The 17,329-nt window shown below is 48.7% G+C and overlaps 1 protein-coding gene across 1 annotated transcript in view; it reads left to right on the forward strand.

Moving 5' to 3' along the window:
• Nucleotides 1–17,329, forward strand: part of PSD2 (pleckstrin and Sec7 domain containing 2) — a 44,745-nt gene that overhangs the window by 13,844 nt on the left and 13,572 nt on the right. The window contains exons 4-8 of the mRNA XM_010565973.1: nucleotides 1,321–1,401; nucleotides 1,968–2,080; nucleotides 5,957–6,015; nucleotides 13,225–13,314; nucleotides 14,471–14,514. Of these exons, the coding sequence (XP_010564275.1) occupies nucleotides 1,321–1,401; nucleotides 1,968–2,080; nucleotides 5,957–6,015; nucleotides 13,225–13,314; nucleotides 14,471–14,514 (387 nt within the window). The remainder of the gene's footprint in view (nucleotides 1–1,320; nucleotides 1,402–1,967; nucleotides 2,081–5,956; nucleotides 6,016–13,224; nucleotides 13,315–14,470; nucleotides 14,515–17,329) is intronic.

Genomic DNA, 17,329 nt, shown 5'->3' on the forward strand with positions numbered 1-17,329 from the left:
AGACCTGGGGCTTGCTTGGTTCTGCTCGTTCTTTGGCACAGGGGTGAAGATGTGGTGACATCTCCTTTCACAAACATGTGGTCATCTTCTGCATCTCATATCACCTTGCTGTGAAGTTCCAGGACAAATGGAGAAGTCTCCCTGGGAAGCTGTCAGCAATCTGCATTCCAGTTATTGTGGCACTGCTTCAGACAGACTAACCTGGGGGGCCATGGGCCCATGAGGACATGGTCTTTATCAGAGCTAGCAATCCCAAATGATAAGATTGTTTTATGAGTGTGAGGCCTTGTGGCTTCATGTGGCTTTGAAACAGTCTCCTGCACAAACTCCAGCACCAATACTTATGTCCTGCTCCTCAAAACTCAGCCTGGACCTCTTCCCTGGAGCTGTCATGCTGCTCTGCCTGATCCTGCTGTATGTTGTGCTTCTGGACAGCATCCATGCCAGAGGCTTTACAGCATCCACCTCACAGCAGAAGATGAAACAATGCTGTAGGAAAGACAATGAGTTGTGCTTGTAACATGTCCCGGCATGAAACTGGATGTGCAATGCTTAGCAATATGCTTTTCATTTTGTGGGGAGAAGGAAAAGGAATTGTATATGGCAAAGGCTGAGCATATTGAGATCATCTCCCATTTCTTGCCAGCATTCATTGATTATTCTTGCACTTCCACTACCTGATTTGTATAGATAGAGGAACTTAACAGCACCCATTCTGGCTTTAAAGGCAACATGTCTGCAAGTGTCCTTCAAAAACGTGGCAGGGGAATGGTTTCTGGAGAAGCATTCAGGGATGAGCAGGGCCAAAAGCTCCTCTGAGCTCTCCTGCTCCAGTTCCCAGTGGCATCCATCTGACGTGAGCAAGGTGCTGTGGTGAGAGGGTGGTATGGGAGCCAACCTGGAGTGGAGAGCAGGAATATTGCAGTAGGAGGAGGGGACACGTCCAGCAATGGGAGGGGTCTAGGTAAGAGAGAGGGTACTGGATGAGCACAGGACATCCTTATGGCCTCCTTCTCCTGGCTGGTTTGGGAGGAGGCTCTCCCTGGCCAGCAGCACAGCAGAGGGATTCAGTGGGGGCAGGCATCTCTCTCAGGTGTCTAGGGCTGGCAGCTGCAGTGCTAGGCTGTGGGCACGTTAGGGCCCTTTGGAGCTTTGTCCAGCAGCATTTCAAGTTAGGATAAAGTCCCCTTGGGTCTGGGGTCACATCTGCAGTGTCTTGCTGGGAGTTGGGCTGGCCAGGAGGCAGCAGTCTGCTGTTCCTCTTGTAGACAGTGTCTTCTTCCCTGATTAAAGGGCTGACTACTCCCTCTTTAATTACAGTAACGAATTTAGCAAGTTGGTAGCAGAGGAGTATCTCAGCTTCTTTGACTTCACTGGCCTGACCCTTGACAAAGCACTCAGGTGAGCTGGTCTCTGGCACTCCCGCGTAGGGCCTGGGCTGAACAGAGCGGAGCAGCGCGGTGGGTTTCTCCTCCAGACTTCTGGACGCCATGGGAAGCTGTCCGTGTGATAGGAGCAGGGACTGGGGGGAGCTCCAGGTTGTCATTTAATCTTTGCTTTGGTGTCACGTTTGGCACAAGGTACTGCCACCAAAAGTGGGCTTCAACAGGAGGGCCCACAACCTGCTTCCCCATGGTGGAGAGCAGCTTTTCCAGGAATCCTATCCCATACAAATTCAGAGCAAGTGGGAGCAACTTCTTCCCTTGGGATGGACAACCCATCCTGGTGCCATCAAGCCAGAGGTGGGTCAGATCTCAGCTGACAGCATGTTTCCCCGCACAGCTCAGAGCTGGCTCCATAGACACCCTTTTCATTGCACCTGCAGGGGCCCAGGGGTGCACAGGCTGGGGGGAGGACAAAGGCCTTCCTAGCTGCTCTGAGGACCCCCTTTCCATCTCCCTCCTTAGCATGGATGCTGCCCAGCAGATTGATCCATGACATCTTTAAGTATCACTTTCTCTTTGCAGGACATTCTTGAAAGCATTCCCGCTGATGGGAGAGACGCAGGAGCGGGAGCGGGTGCTGATTCATTTCTCCCGGCGATACTGCCAGTGCAACCCAGAAGAGAGCACGTCCGAAGGTACCACTTGCTTTCCCTGGCTCTAGTGTCCATTGTGCACTCACAGTGCATGTGTGTCACAGAGCCTGAGTGTAAAACCAACCATCCACAGCCAGGCCTGAATAGCACCCACTGGGCAGGCAAGGCTGAGCTTCTCCCTTTCTCTGGGATGCTGCCCTGCTGATTATCCTTGCCCTGGCAGGGACTGGGGAAACAGGTGGTGAATGGTTCTCAAACAAATTACCGCAGTTGTAGCTTGCAAAGTGGTTGCTGACAGTGGGCAAATGAGTGGCTGGTGCTAGCTCAGCCCAAGACCTTGTCCATTGAATGGAAGAATACATTTCCGTGCAGATAGAGGAATGCTATTGCCTTGCCATGCACAGGAGTTGTGTTCATTGCATTGTTTGTTGCATCTACATCTGCAGCAGAAAAAAGCACAGCTGGGTAAAATTCTGGGCTCACTTAAGTTGCAGATTTTGTTAGCTACTTTCCGCCCCCCCCCCCCTTTTTTTTTTTTTTGTTAGATATAGTTTCTAGTTTTATAGTTTTAAATGGGAGAGGTCATTCCTGGTACACATGTGCATACGCACACGTCCAAACATGAGCATGCCCACGTTCGCACTTACATGAATACCTCTACATGCCTGCTTACAGGTATCTGGAAATGCCCTTTTGGGTGGAAATCAGGCTGCTGACCTGCTCTCAGCTGGCACCATGGCAGTGCCAGTTATTCCTCCACCCCCTTCTGCATGCAGTATGCCAGTTGTGCTTGAGAGCTCCTGCTTGTCTCCATCTTGCAGGCTTCCCAAAGAGCAGCAGTGCCTAGTGTTACATGAACCTTCCAGTCCCTCTGCCAAGCTAACTGGACACGCACTGTTCTCAGAACAGAATGACCTCTTTTCTTTTATCAGTGGTATCCCAATAAAACATAGGTTTAGATTTCATTTCCCTGTGTTTGTATGATGTTCTCACCCACTGATCCAAAGACAACCTTCCCTGGGAAGGGTCTTTCACATGAAGACATTAAGCTGCAGGCTGAATTTTCAGCAGCAGTCCCCAGCTGAAATATCCTAAATGCCACGTCCTGACCCCTCTTCAACACTTCCCCCTGGAAGTGATCCCCAATTCTACTGCATCCATCTCCCACCCCTATAGACAAGGGCCTTGGGTCCCTTTCTGGTCCCCAGGTGCCTACCACCCACTGTGGGGGGGTGGATGTATGCACACACCAACTTGAGCACAGGCTGAGCTGGAGCACAGGGGGTCAGACCTCTGACTCCAGCCCACACCCTTCAGCATGAGGACAGTAACTAGTCAAACAAAGCGCAAGCTTTGCCGTGTGGCAACATGGGTTACAAAACTGCTGATGGAGCCATGCTACGGCAACTGTTCAGAAGAGAAATTAGATCCCAGTTCTGAACACTCTGCAAGGAAGGTGCCTGCTAATGCAAACACGAATGAAGCCAGAAAGTTAAACTCTTCCATAACTGCATGGCCCTCAGTGGAGATGTCAATGCTGCCAGTAGGACCTGTTTTGAAAATATTATACTCCTAAACAGTATAAAACTATTAAGAATAAGGAAAACGGGGTCTGAAACATATTACTGCTGCTGCTGCTGTCATGACCTATTCATTAACACTTAGGGCCACAGCATTGCCTGTGATGGTGGCAGCACATTTCACAAGGCTGGGCAGGACCACTTTCTGCAGACCAAATGTAAACTGAATGAGTCCCAAGCAGGACAGAGCTGTGCTCAGTACTGGAATTGAATGGGGCTTGAAAAATACAATTGTAATCCAAGTACTACTTGAAGCTGATGCAATGGAGGGAAGAAAAGTGGCTCCTTCAGGTCACATCTTTTGCAGATACTTCAAAAGCATGCACTAGGTACATGGTAATTTGAGAAAGTTATTGCAAGCTTTTTCTTCAGGAAGCAGTTCTTTCTTGTTGCATCCAGCCTAAACTCACAAAGGATGTTCCACCAAGATGAAATCTGAGCCACTGTGTGTTATCTAGATTTCTAAAGAAACACCTCTGGCTGTGATGTTCTATTGGCATAGAGGCATGATAGAGTCAAGGCAGTTTTGTCTGGAGATGATCAGGCAGCTGAGAAGGTCTTACAGCCCTCTAAGACATTTCAGGGTGTTACTACGCGCTGATTCAATAACTCCTCCACTGATGGAGACATGGCTGTTGCAACACCGAGAGTCACTTCACTTGCATGATGGGATGCTGCAAATGAGGGTGGCAGGAGCTCTGATTTGCTGACCACTGAGTGAGGTGGCTGTTTTTTTCTCCCAGAGAGTGGTGTCCTGGACACATTATTAGTGCTTTCCTGTACTGATAAAGCCCAGGCATAGAAGAACAATATAGTTGTGTTGTGACACCGTGTGAGCAGAGAGAAAAAGTGAATGCAACTGAGCTAAGCAACAGGGAGAGAATAGCAAGTTTTGGGACACCAGCTCCACCTTGGGGCCATGTGAAACATGATTTACCTGACCAAAGTGATACAGTAGGGCCAGGTGAAGATGTCAGCCCAGAACCTCCCACAGAAACTCAAAAATACACACTGGGAAGGCATGTTGTCCTAAGCCCAAAGCTGCTTCTTGTGAAAGTGAAGGAAGCATCTTTCTTAGGAATTGATTCTCTCTTGAAGGGGGATGTCCATCACACCATGTCCCCAGAACTGTCAGCCCTCATAGAGAAATACGTGATGTTCCCATGAGAAACCCTTCTTTCCTCAGACCATGGTTCTTCCAGGAAAGGGAGAAGCTTGTGTGCTGAGTTGCCTTCATCCTGGGCTTGTGTGTTTGATTGCCTTTAGCTGGCAGTGTTTAGAGCTTGGCCTTGAGCATGGGGTGTTCAGGGTTCATCACTATTCCACACAAATGGTGCCTTTGTTTAGTGGCAGCCTGGGATGGGGACAGGCCACATCTGGCTCTCTGTGGCTGCACATATACCCCCACAAGAAAAGGCCAGTGCCACTTCCCCAGCCAGGCCTGGGGTAAATCACAGCCTGACCCTAGGCCACCAATTCATAGAGCAGGATGCACGAGGGAAATAAGCCAGGAGCATCACGTCATGTCTTACTTGGTCTGTGGAGCAGCCCATCTGTGTGAGCACACCAACTCATGCCAAGAGCAGGGCCAAAGACCAAGGCTGTAGTATTTCTGACCCTGCCTCCTCCCTGGTGCTCTCTAGCCCTTTTGTGAGGTCCTTGGCAAGGACCAGTTGATGTGCCAGACTGCATTTACATCTCACTGTTGTGAGGTGGTGTGTGGCAACTGGTCTCTTGAGCTTGAACAGTTTCAGGATACAGCATGGTTTTGAAATAACAGCAAGCCGCCAGGCTACATGGTAAAGAAGAGGGTGCTGTACTGTCTCAAAAGGAAGGAAAACTTCATGTGAGTTTTGTTAAGTCAAAGAGCCAAAAACGCTGCACTAATTTTTAGTTGTGTTTGTTGAACAACTCAAGAGCTTACAGGCTGGTGGGAATGATGGCTAAAGACCTCAGGACAAACCCCTGAGGTGACTGTGATCAACTGGGGGCAAACTAGCTCTGTTTGCCAGGGTCTCTGCCCCATTCTACAATGGCATTGGCACAAAACAGATACGGAGGAAGACTCAGCAGAAAGTCTGGTCTCTAGAAAGCCATTGACAAAACTGCTTTAAAGTCAATTCCCTGGTGATCGTTTCAGAAAAAGGTAAAGTTTGACAGAAAAGAGGATATCTTTTTTTTAAAACTATCTTATGCAGTTGAAGGAAACAAGTATTCTTTAAGGTCCCCAGACATAGCAACTAGCCTTGGTTTTGCAATGGGTGGGCTGCCAAGACAGCAAACACCAAAACTGCATGGGAAGGGGAGTAATCATACCCATCTGACTTGTGTGTTTCAGATGGGATTCATACGCTCACCTGCGCCCTGATGCTGCTAAACACAGACCTTCACGGCCATGTAAGTAGTACTTGGAGAGGCATCCTTCCTTTTTTCCTTCCCAGTATAGAGGTCTGTCCCCTTATGCGGGATGTGTTGCTGGAAAATTGAGATAGGATGTCAGAGAGTACTCTGACCAGCTCCAGGGGGAATTTTGGGTGCCAGGCCCAGACCTGGGGACAGTCCTCTTAGTGTCTCACTCCCACACTCAAGCCAAAGGCATATCTCCTGCTGACATCAGTTATCTTGTACAGGCACAGGCAATGCAGCTTTCTTCCCAGGACCAGTTGCATGCATCAGCCCTGTCCCAGGTCTTCATCGCCAGTTTCTGTGGGGCTGGCAAACAGCAGCACCAATTGTGCTGCTATTTCTTGCGGTGCAGACACCTGAGGCTTCTCTCATCCCAAAAACTGCTGCAAGGGAATCAGTACTTTCATGCAGGTCTAAATTTGATCTTTCTTTCCCAAAACATGAACTAAGTCCCAGCTGTTCTTTTTCCTCAAGGTGTAACAGAAAGCCACTAGAGAGTTTCATATCAGAGAGGCCTCTGGACAAAGAGCAGGGTGAGCAGAGCTCAGTGCCCAAAGGTGTGGTTGGAAAACAGCAGAGGCTGTAAGAAGATCTTTCACCACCTTTTAGAGGCTCTTTCAGGCAGCATAGGTTGGATTTGTTCCTAAAAGTGTACAGGGCAGAGCAGAGTGGGAGGGAAAATAACTGCAGAGGGGACATGGGACTGGCCATAGGGGCCAGCACTGGGACATTGTGTACCCTTAGAGACCCCTGTTATAGCATACATCTGGGAGAGGCTATGGGGGTATGGCTTGTTATAGCAGCCTGTGCACGTGAAACCTATGCACCCTTTTTCTGCCCCACAAGCCCGTGATTTCCAAGCTGTATGATCAGAGTTCTCTTCTGCCTCCAGCTGGTAACAATTCGTTGTGCATCTGCAGAGGCTTGCCCTGATTTTCTCTTCATTAGTCTGTTAATGAGAGGACAGTAGGCCATAACCTAGCTCTGTTTTTGCATACTGGTTTATAATCACCTTTGAAAGGAGCCTTTTTCTGTGGAGGTGGGAAGAGGACATTACGTGAGTGCTCTTCACCTTTGACAGCAAAGATGCAAAGGCCACCAGCTTCACTGGTGCAATCCTGACAGTCCTCCTGGGAGACCGTCCCCATCATTAGGGCACAGATACTGCCTTCATGACTGGCAAGGTACGAACACAGCAGTCAGTGAAGGGAATTACTGGTCTCTGCAAGACCATCCTTTCTGGACATGTGCTGTAGCCTGCACCAAGCTGGCTACAGCTGCCATGGCCTCATCCTTTGAGGAACAGGCAGCCTGCGACCAGTGTTACACTGGCCACTGGGTCCGTTCCCACCCACATGGCTGCCAGTAACATGTCTAGGCAAAGTGTCTCTGCACGCGGTGGGATAGCAATGGGGCTGGCTTCTGGGAGGGTCTCACAAAGCATTCATCCTTCCACCGAAATGGTTGGAGCCAAGGAAATATTTTCATCAAAGCATTTCCTGCAACAGCAAAACAGCATTGTGGCAGAAGGCAAACTATGCAACTTGACTCCAAAGTAATCTTACTATTTTGTCTAGGTTTTTTTAATTTAAAAAAAATCCTAAATATGTCTCTGGGAAGATAAAAATTATTGAAAAGGCCAAAAAAACCCTAAACCTCACCATTTCTATTTTTCATTGACAAGCTGGCTAAGAAGCTTGATAAGAAAAAATGATCTCATGCTATCTAGGCAAAGCAAAAATAGCTTTCTTTTGACCAGGTGTAGAAATGCCCGAGCTTTTCTTTGAAAAATCTTCTCTTTATTTTTCCGCATGTGTAACATTAATTTCTTCTTCTCCTTCTCCTCCTTTTTTTTTATTTCCTTCTGCTCCTGGAACCTCTCTTTCTGCTCTTTAACCCTTTACCAGGTGGTAAGTGCAGTCATTCTAGTGTTTTGCTTTAAAGCACTGGCTTTTGACTTGTTTTTTCTGTGTTAAAAAAAAAAAAAAGGATTTTTGTTTGTCTGGATTCCTAAGTGGTTGTGCAGTGTCCTTCACTACTTAGCAACCCATTGGCAGCTGATATGCATCACATGAAATTCTCCTTGTGTAAAAAAACCTCCATAAACTGCAGCGTACCTGGGACTGTGTGACTTGACCTCTCACCCCTTTTTGTTAAAGATGCTGTCACGATATTGCATATCACTTGTTATTTTATTTCCTTTTTTAATATTGTGTGTGTGTTTCAGTGTTTTACTGTGCATTGTCATCAAGTGGGAAATTCCTTTGGTTAGGAAAAGATAGTTGATGTGTCTCTGTAAAGGGGCAGTTCCCTACAGCAGCGTGTCTAGGATGGGCTAGTTCACCATTCCAGCAATGACCATCACATATACTGAGTCCAGGGTTAAAAGTAATGAGACTGGCTTTAAAACATGAGATTTGCACCTGGCCACACTGGAGTTTTGCCTTAGTACTGTTGATTTTCTACCACAGGTACACTCAGACCCAGTTTCCAAGCTGTCTAGAAAACTTACTGTCTTTAAAATGAGACACTCCATTTTCATAGAATCACCTGGAGTTGGTGTTTAAAAGCCAGCATTACAAGCCTTGTAGTATAAACCAAGTTGTTGCAACTCTCTACCTTGCTCTGCTGGTGCTGTTTGAGCTCCAGGAGATCTTATGACAAAGTAAGTACTCTTCTGCTCCATCTCTGCTCCTTGGAGACAAAGCTTTGGGATGTCTCCTTTTCAATTGTCACTGTTATCCCTCCTTGTTCAGAACTGCTGGCCATGGAAGGACAGTGACAAATCAACACCTATGCCTCACCAGCACTCATGCTTGCATTTTGGTACTTCAGCAAAGCCCAGCTTCTGGAGTCACATTGTAATGTAACAAGCTTTAGCTTTTGTTCAAAAAGCAGGCCAGCAGCTCTCATGGCCACTGAACAAAGCTTGAAATGGGATCTCTGGCAGCTCCTAACTTCACATGTCCCTCACTATTAATCTTACAAACCCTGTGATATTCTCCTTAAGCCAAGCTTATGGTTTTGTGTTAGCAATAGTGCTGTGTTAGTAGCACTGAGAGAGCAGAAGAGCTCTGAGGTACGAGCAGCTGCTGGTGTCACCTGCAGAATGACACCAGTCTGCCCACAGCAGCTGTGCATGGCCCAGGGGTCACTGGTACCCAAAATTTGCAGGTTTGTTCCCTGCAGTGGGGTGATTTTGTTTCTGCAGCCTAGAACACATCCACTACCAGATCCTTTGGTCCAGTCAGACAAATGACCCTCACTTCATGCTGAAGCGTAAATGTAGTTGTTTGGGTTTTTTTCCCCTGAAGATGAGTGTTTAGGAGAGGTCAAAAGAGCCTGAGTAAAAGCAGGGCCTTCTAGGGGCATGAGGCTCATGCTGGGGAGCTCACAGGAGATGTACTCCACTCACCACTTTGCAGCTGAGATGTTTGATGCCTGGGGCCTCTAGCCCAGAAGCTCAAGTGGTTTAACAGCTCACAGACTGCTGGGGAGAGCACTCCAGATAGCCACCCTTCATGGCCTCTGGCCCCCAGGAACTGTTTCTCCTCTTGGGCCTTTCACACGGCACCTGCTTTTCCCAGGTATGAGCACCCAGCTCCATACTCACTGGCCCAGCCTCCTAAGGCTGGAACTTGGCAACAGCCAAGGGATGCCAGGCTACAGCCCAGAGTCTTCTAGAGGTGGATAGAGCCATCCTGGACACTTCAGGAGATGGTCTGCGATCATCTTGGATGAGTCAGCTCAGCAGCAGATGGCTGAGGCCCAGAGGAGGCAAGAACCCAACTGTAAACAGGGGAGTTAGTTACACTGGTTTGAAACAATGGGGTGGCAGGATCAGCCCTGTCTACCCTTCATCAGATCAATCTCATCCTTCCTAATTTTTTCTTATGCACTCTAACCACCATTGTGCACCTTGTCTCTGCATCTCTCCATTCTCATACACTGTTTGCAGCCGTCCACCTCTGTCTATCCATTCCCATACTGTCTCTATCCATTCATCTAACTATCCATCCCTTCTCATCTATTTAATCCACTGTTTGCTTGCTCACTCTCCATCCAAGCACACCATGCTGATTGTCTGACAGTGATTTCTCATGCTTTGCTGCATGGCCTGGAGCAAGCAAAGATGGGAAGAAGTTCTTTTCTGCCAGGGGGACATATCAGGAATAGTAGCTACGTGTGGCTGTGAAGCAGCCTTGCTGCTTGTTCTATTGCTGGTAAGTGATTGATGCACCACAAAAAATCAAAATGCCCCCATCTGTGTGGCTGGCCAGAAATGAAGATGCATCTCCCTGCCCAGCAGTCCCAGTTCAGCAAGGGATATAGAACATCTGAACACTGAGCTTTGAGGTGTGCAGATACATTCACCTGAAGATTATGTCCACATGTGATGATCTTGCTGAATCAGCAAGGTGGCCTACTGCATAAGAAGGCACCCCACTGCGCCCTCATAGTGACCATTTCCAGAGTTGTTCCTAGGATTCCCTATACTTGCTAAATACTGTTGCAGCGTGTGAAAGCTCAGGCAGCCCCTGGTGCTGGTGCCGTTGATAGTGAGGCAGTTGTGATCACAGAACTGTTTCTTTGCAAGTGTTGATCAAGTGAAGCTGTGAAGTCCGTGTTTTTTTGTTTTCTCTGTTCAGATGGTGTTGATTTGGAGGCACTTGCAGGGCTTTGTATTTGAGTGGCTGGCTCCAGGCCACTTCTCAAAGCAGCAAGCTGAAGTGTTAAGGTATCATTGACTTGAGGTTGTATTGCATCTGAGCCACCCCAGCATCCTGTGCTCAGTCCTACTGACAGCCAGCCTGAATCCTGCCCCGACTCTGCAGTGCTTCAACAGTCTTGTCCAACAAGCTGATTCATAGTATTAGCATCCTTGCTGGACCTTTCTCATCACCTCTTCTGGCTGTCAAAGAAAGGGTATGTTTTCATCCTTCTCAATTGCTCAGCAATTAGCTGCTTTTCCACAGTGTGGCTGCTGTCTCCAAGCTCAGAGATCTTGCACAAGAGAAAGAGACAAATCACAGAATAAAAAGCCATCCCCTGGGATTAATATATGTCTTGGACACAATATGTGAGAAACCCAAAGAAGGGCCTGCAAGGCTGGTAACTTATGCCACTTTATCTCACTGTATCCACTCACTTCCTAAAATGTGTTGGCCTCTGCATTCATTGCTGGATCACTGCAACAAGATCTCTGCAGGCAGAAAAACCTGTGCTGTGCACTCTGCTTTCCTGCCTCAAGGCAGGGGTAGAAGTAGTCACCTTCTCTCTGTGCAAAGTAATTTGGTGCCTCAAGGTCTCAGGCAACACACTTACCTCACCTTCAAACTCCCTCCCTTGTGGAAGTTCATTACTGCATTTTTTAATGCACTCTCTTACCCCCCTTCCTTTCTCCATTCACATGCCTTTGTGCTGTTGGCTTTTTTTTTTTTTTTTTTTTGGCTGTAATTCACCAGCCAGCAAGTACACAAATCTCTCTTCTCTCTTCTGATAAAACCTAGCTTGTCTGCAGGTTTCCCCACAGCTCTTCTGCAGCTAGTGTACCCCCTGAGCACTAGCTGGCAATAGCCTCTAGCTGTCAGGCATCAGCTGTGCGTCTCCCCTGTGAGAAAGCAGAGAGCCTCATGTTGTGCTGCACTGTCCCAAGGCACTGCAGATTTGTAACAGTGCTTTACTCCTCTTTTTCTTGATCTCTCAAGGGTGCCAGCTCATCTGGAGGTGGCACTGACAGGAGGCATAATTAAGAGTATGAGACAGAGCTGCTCAAAGGCAGTGCTGACTCCCTGTGTAGCCAAAGAGTATGTCTGCACACACAGATGGTGGGTGTGTGGGGGGCCATTGTGGGCTAATCCCAAGGCCTCACTCTTTCCTGATGCTTTCACCTGGGGAGAAGCCTCCAGGTCATCTGTTGTGCATGTTTGTGGGCAGGGGTTTCTGGTGTCAGTCTCTTTCAAGAGGTTATTTTCTTGCACAGAGGACACATCTTGCCCTGCAGGGCACCTGCTATATCATCTGCTGCAGCTTCATCCCCTCCCAGTGACCCAGTGAGGCCCTTCTTCCTCACTGAGTCCCTAAGCAGGCTCCTGGCTCTGCTGTTCTTGGCCATCCTCCCAGGTCCTCCTGGATGGCCACCCTGTTGATACCTTGATGCAAAGTCCACCCAGTGTCAGGATGCTGTTGGGATCTTTAGGACCACTGGTGGCAGCTCGTGCTCTCCTCTCGCTAACTCCATCGTCCGCTCCATGTGGTGTCACCACAGGGTCTGTCCTTGGGGACTTCACTCCAGGGTGTGAAGGCTGCAATATGACATGGCACTGGAGACACCTATCTTTCCTTTGTGGTATCAGACTCCTTTTTCTGAACTCTACAATTCTCACTGACTCCTCCACACCTCTGCTTCACTCCTTTGGAGAGGTAGGATTGCAGGGGAAGGCTTGAAAAAAGGCTGCCTGCCTCCAGCCCCTCGACCCTTGCAGGCTGAGAGTGACTCACCTGCTACGGTGAGAGGTAAAGGGTTTGGGAAGACAGATGCCACAGACTGATATCAGGGATGCCAGATGACCTGGCAGCATCAGCACCAAATAGTCTTGGCATTAGAACCTTGGCATTGTTCCAGGTTGTGAGATTCTCCCAGTGTACATGTATTGCCCTCACATGCCACAGTACTCAAGTTCACGCAGTACCAGTAGCAGGATCATCTCTTCATAATGGCAATCAAAAATAACAGTTTCTGTGAAGGACAAGTAATTGCCCAATGCTGGCTGTCTTCAGATGTTGACACTGCATACTCACACAATTTCACACACGGCAGGCTTGGAGACACATCCAAGCGTTGCAATTTCAAGGCAGTCTGAGTACTTGTCTTGGGTTTTGAGACACAGACTGTGTACCAGGACCAACCTGGAGACCAGAGGTGAGAGCACTTAGAAAGTTTGGAGCAAGAGCTAGAGGGGTTATTTTCAGGTGTTTTATCTCCACCATTAAAAAAGAGGTTATTTGAAAGGTTTGGGTGCTGGCATGAGCAAATAAAGCAAAAAGCACAATAGAAAATCAGAGCAGAAAACCTTTCAGCTTTGAGCTCTTGGGGCAAACCCAGACTTCACCACTACATATAAAATTGTTCTTTAAAAGACACTCTGATTAAAGTCAAAACTCTCCAGAAGTTTAATGAGCTGCTTCTTTGCCTTACAGAATATTGGCAAAAAGATGTCATGTCAACAGTTCATAGCAAACCTGGATGGCCTGAACGATGGGAAGGACTTTGCAAAGGATTTGCTGAAGGTAACATGATATAAATAGATAGTGGGATACTGTCATTATTATTGTAGTGCCACCTAGTCCTGCTGAGACACTCTGAGCCCTTGAATCAGCATTTTTCAGTGCACAATTGTTTCGTTAGAAGAATTGTAACCCACATGGATATCTTCTTCTAACTCACAGTGAGCCACCAGAGGTCTGTTCCCTGGTGGTGTTTTATCCAGATTTGTGTCATATCTGTCCTCAGAGCATACCAGGGGTCCCTCTGCCCCATGGTAGCTCTGTGATGCAGCAGACAATGTACAGAACAAGGTACCCTCTGCCCCCAAATATGACCATCTGGCACTGATACTTTTATCTGGCTTTACTTCCATGTAATTAGATGTAGTGTTCCAACACAACTAGTTCAGTACCATGGGATATTGGTTGAACACCGCAAAGTGAGTATTTTCTCCTTCCATGTGGTTTAACACCACCACTGTTGCCTGCACCTGCTGCAGATCCAGCAATCTGACCTGGATTTTGCTGTATGGAAGGAGGTTGAAACGACCAGTGCCATATCGGGGGTGTCACATCATGCTTTAGACGACACCCCCACCTCCCAGCAGACCTCACCCTACCTCACCCCTCAGTGTGGTCAGGGCCACTTCCACATTTTGTTTTCCTAGCCCATTCCTGCTTCTTTCTCACTGACTCAGGGAAGTAACTGGAATTTTGCACAGGAGGAACTGGAAAAGTTGATCCCCAAGGTCATTCATTCCTACCCTGCTTCTCAGGGCAGCATTCAAGCCTCCACTGTCCTTTTCCCCTAGTCAAGACACTGGAGGTGTCTTGGTGTACCCCAGAGTCTTCTATCATCTTTGTGTAGGCCAGGATTCACTCAGGACTAGTTGCAGCACCTAGAATTAGTCAAAAATATCATATACAGGCTCCTGACCAAGGCTGGCTGCCAGATCCCTCTGCTGCTGACATGTCCAGTCCAATACCTAGCATGGCACATAGACAAAAAAGGGTCGAGCAGGACACCAGTTGTCTGTCTCATTGGTGAATACTTCTCCAGGACAGTTCAGCAAGGAAGGTATCTCTCCAAGAACACAAGGCAGAGTGTGGAGGAGATGGTCTCCACCACCCAGACATGTCTTCCATGAGAGACACAGCTAATACCATGTTCTTGTTTCAGACACTATATAACTCCATCAAGAATGAGAAGCTGGAGTGGGCCATGTAAGTATACATTAAGCATTTGAGAGAGAGTGTGTCTTTCAAAGTAGCTCACAGGTCTTGAGTCATGTTTTTAGCCGCAGAAGCTCCCAGAACTTTTCCTGCCAAGCCCTTAAGCAGTGAAGTCCCTCCTGTAGGCAAGTTAGATTTATTTATGGCTTAGACACAAAAGCAGATGGGGAAGTTGGTGGCAGCCAGTGGACACAGGGTCCACAGGCATGATCTAAAGGAAGGGAATGCCCTCTTTGTTTACTATTACACCTATAAAATGCTGGTCCCACTCCAGGTGCTTCAGAGGTCTTTGCACAAGGAGCTCAAGATTTGGGGTTATTTTGGTCACTGAGACTTTCCATCTCTTCCACATAGTTTCTTCTGGAAGTAGTATCAGAGAATCACTCAGGCAGGAAGGGACCTTGCGAGATCTCCAGTCCAGCTTCCTCCTCGAAGTATGGTCAACACTGAATTCAGACCAGGATGCTCAGGGCTTTGTTCAGTTTGATCCTGAAAACCTCCAAGGATAGAGAACCCACAGCCCCTCTGGATCCATGAACCAATGCTTAATTATTCTGAGAGTGATATTTTTTTCTTATCCATTTGAAACCACTGTTGTTTTGACTTCGCCCACTGTCTCTTGTCCTCCTGTCATGCACCATAGTGAAGGACCTGGCTTTGTCCCCTCGATAACCTCCTCACACATATTGGAAGGCTGCCATGATGTCCCCCAAACCCATCTCTTCTCTAGGTTGAACAAGAGCAGTTCCCTTAGCCACTTCTTACATAGCAAGTGCTCCAGTCCCCAGGCATCTTAGTGATCTCTGCTGAACTCTCTCCTTGTTTATGCCCTTTCCTGTATTGGGGGCCCAATACTGTTTGCTGTATCAAGATATGATGTTATGAGTGCAGAGTAGAGGAGGATGATCAGTTCTCTTAGCCTCCTCACTGTGCCGCTGTTACACAGCCCAGAATGCTCTTGGCCTCTGTTTCTGCCAGGACACACTGGCTGGCTCCTGTTCATCTTCCTGTTCACCAGGAGTGCCAGGGCCTTTTCTGCAGAGCTGCTCCCCAGCCAGTCAGCCCCGGCCAACCCTCCTTCAGGACCAGTGCAGTACTAGGGTGTTGCATTTGGTGAGGCTCCCGTCCCTCTGAGCGGTGGCCCTGCACCTCTCATTTTTATGTCGTCCACAAACTCAAGATGTACTCTGTCTCCTCCAGATCATCATTTGTTACTCTGAAACAAGTCTGGGAACAGCTAGCATGGTGGCCTCCGTGACAGGTTCACGCAGCACCTTCCTCAGCCCTTTCCCTTGCTCTGCTACCCACCCCCTGCCCAGAGCACAGACCAGGACCCTCAGCAAGGGGTGTGCTGTGCTCCCCAGCCCCAAAGCCTCCCCACCACTGCTGTGGGGAAGCCCATGACAGACCTGGGGCCTTAAGCTAACACAGTGGACATTTCTCTTCTCTCCTCTCCTCTCCTCTCCTCTCCTCTCCTCTCCTCTCCTCTCCTCTCCTCTCCTCTCCTCTCCTCTCCTCTCCTCTCCTTCTCTCCCCTCCCCTCAGATCTCTCTTGTCTCCAGAGGGTTGTGGAACTGAGCAGGATGTTCTGGACCATTAGCTCTATCACCTGCTCTTCTCCTCATATTGTCCTGGCCAGAAAAGTGTCTGGAGACAGTTTGATCCTACCTCCCTCCCCAGCTACCTGGGTCAAGCTTTGCAGAGCAGGAGCCTCCATTGCCAGCCATGCCCCCAATGGCAGTGCTCACTGTGGGCCAGTGTCTCCTTTGGAAAGGACACAGCCAGCCGGTGGCCCTGGAAGGGCAGTGGTTTCTTAGTGGGTCACGTAGCATCAGTTTCACTTTAAAAATAATTTTGCGTGGCATCTATGTGAGAGGAAAGCAGCAATGCCAGCTCTGCAGCAAAGGCCGCATCAGCGGGTGGACGTAGTCACGAGAGGGAGCCCTGCAGCTCCGCAGAAGGTGCCGGTGGGACAGTTTACGTAAGAGGAGTTCAGCAGAAGTGCATCTGCTCGCTGGATGTGGGCAGTGGTTACACAACGCCTGCCAGCACATGCTCCCTGGCTTGAGCATATCCGAGGGATGTCAGCCCCCCGCAATGTCCTGCTGCAGCAGTGCAGTTCCACTCAGCAGCATCTAGCCCCCCTCTTGCCCTCCTCCACCCACCCCACTTGTATCCTTGCACCCCCTCATTCACCCCACACTGACCTGGGACCTGCCTTGCTGCAGGGTGTCCTGCTTGGTTGCAGATGGACAGGTTGCAACACGAGAGACCTCTCAGCTCCTCTGCTGTGGGACAGATGCTCCCTGACACGGGGTACCTGTTTTTCTTTCGGATATGTGGCACTGAGTTGTAACCTTGCACAGGCGAGACCCTCTTCTCCCTGCTTGCTTCTGCCTTCTGTCCTTGCCCATCCCAGGGAATAAAATGCCCTTGCTCACAAAGCCCAACTGGACAGGCAGGTATATGACCACCAGCAAGCAGGAGCTCAGAGGGTGCAGCTCAGAGAACTGAGCCCCGCTAACTCCCCACCCAGGTGCAGTGTCTGGGCTCTGCCTAAGCCTCAGGACTCCTGTGGGTGCTGAGGGCTGAGAAATCATCCTTCTCTTCCAAGAGGTGTCTGATGCTTTGGCCATGTACTTGCTGCAGGTGGGAAAGTGTGGGATTTTTACTGCTTACATCCCAGCTAGTGGATTCATCCCTGAGTCACTCCTCAGCTGAGGTCCCAATCTAATCTGCAACCTAAGGTGACCACTCATACCATTTAGACATTGACATGTATCACACAGGGCAGAAATTCCCTGTT

Source organism: Haliaeetus leucocephalus, unplaced genomic scaffold (genome assembly GCF_000737465.1).
Source record: "Haliaeetus leucocephalus isolate CR32 unplaced genomic scaffold, Haliaeetus_leucocephalus-4.0 Scaffold199, whole genome shotgun sequence".
Lineage (NCBI taxonomy): Eukaryota > Metazoa > Chordata > Aves > Accipitriformes > Accipitridae > Haliaeetus > Haliaeetus leucocephalus.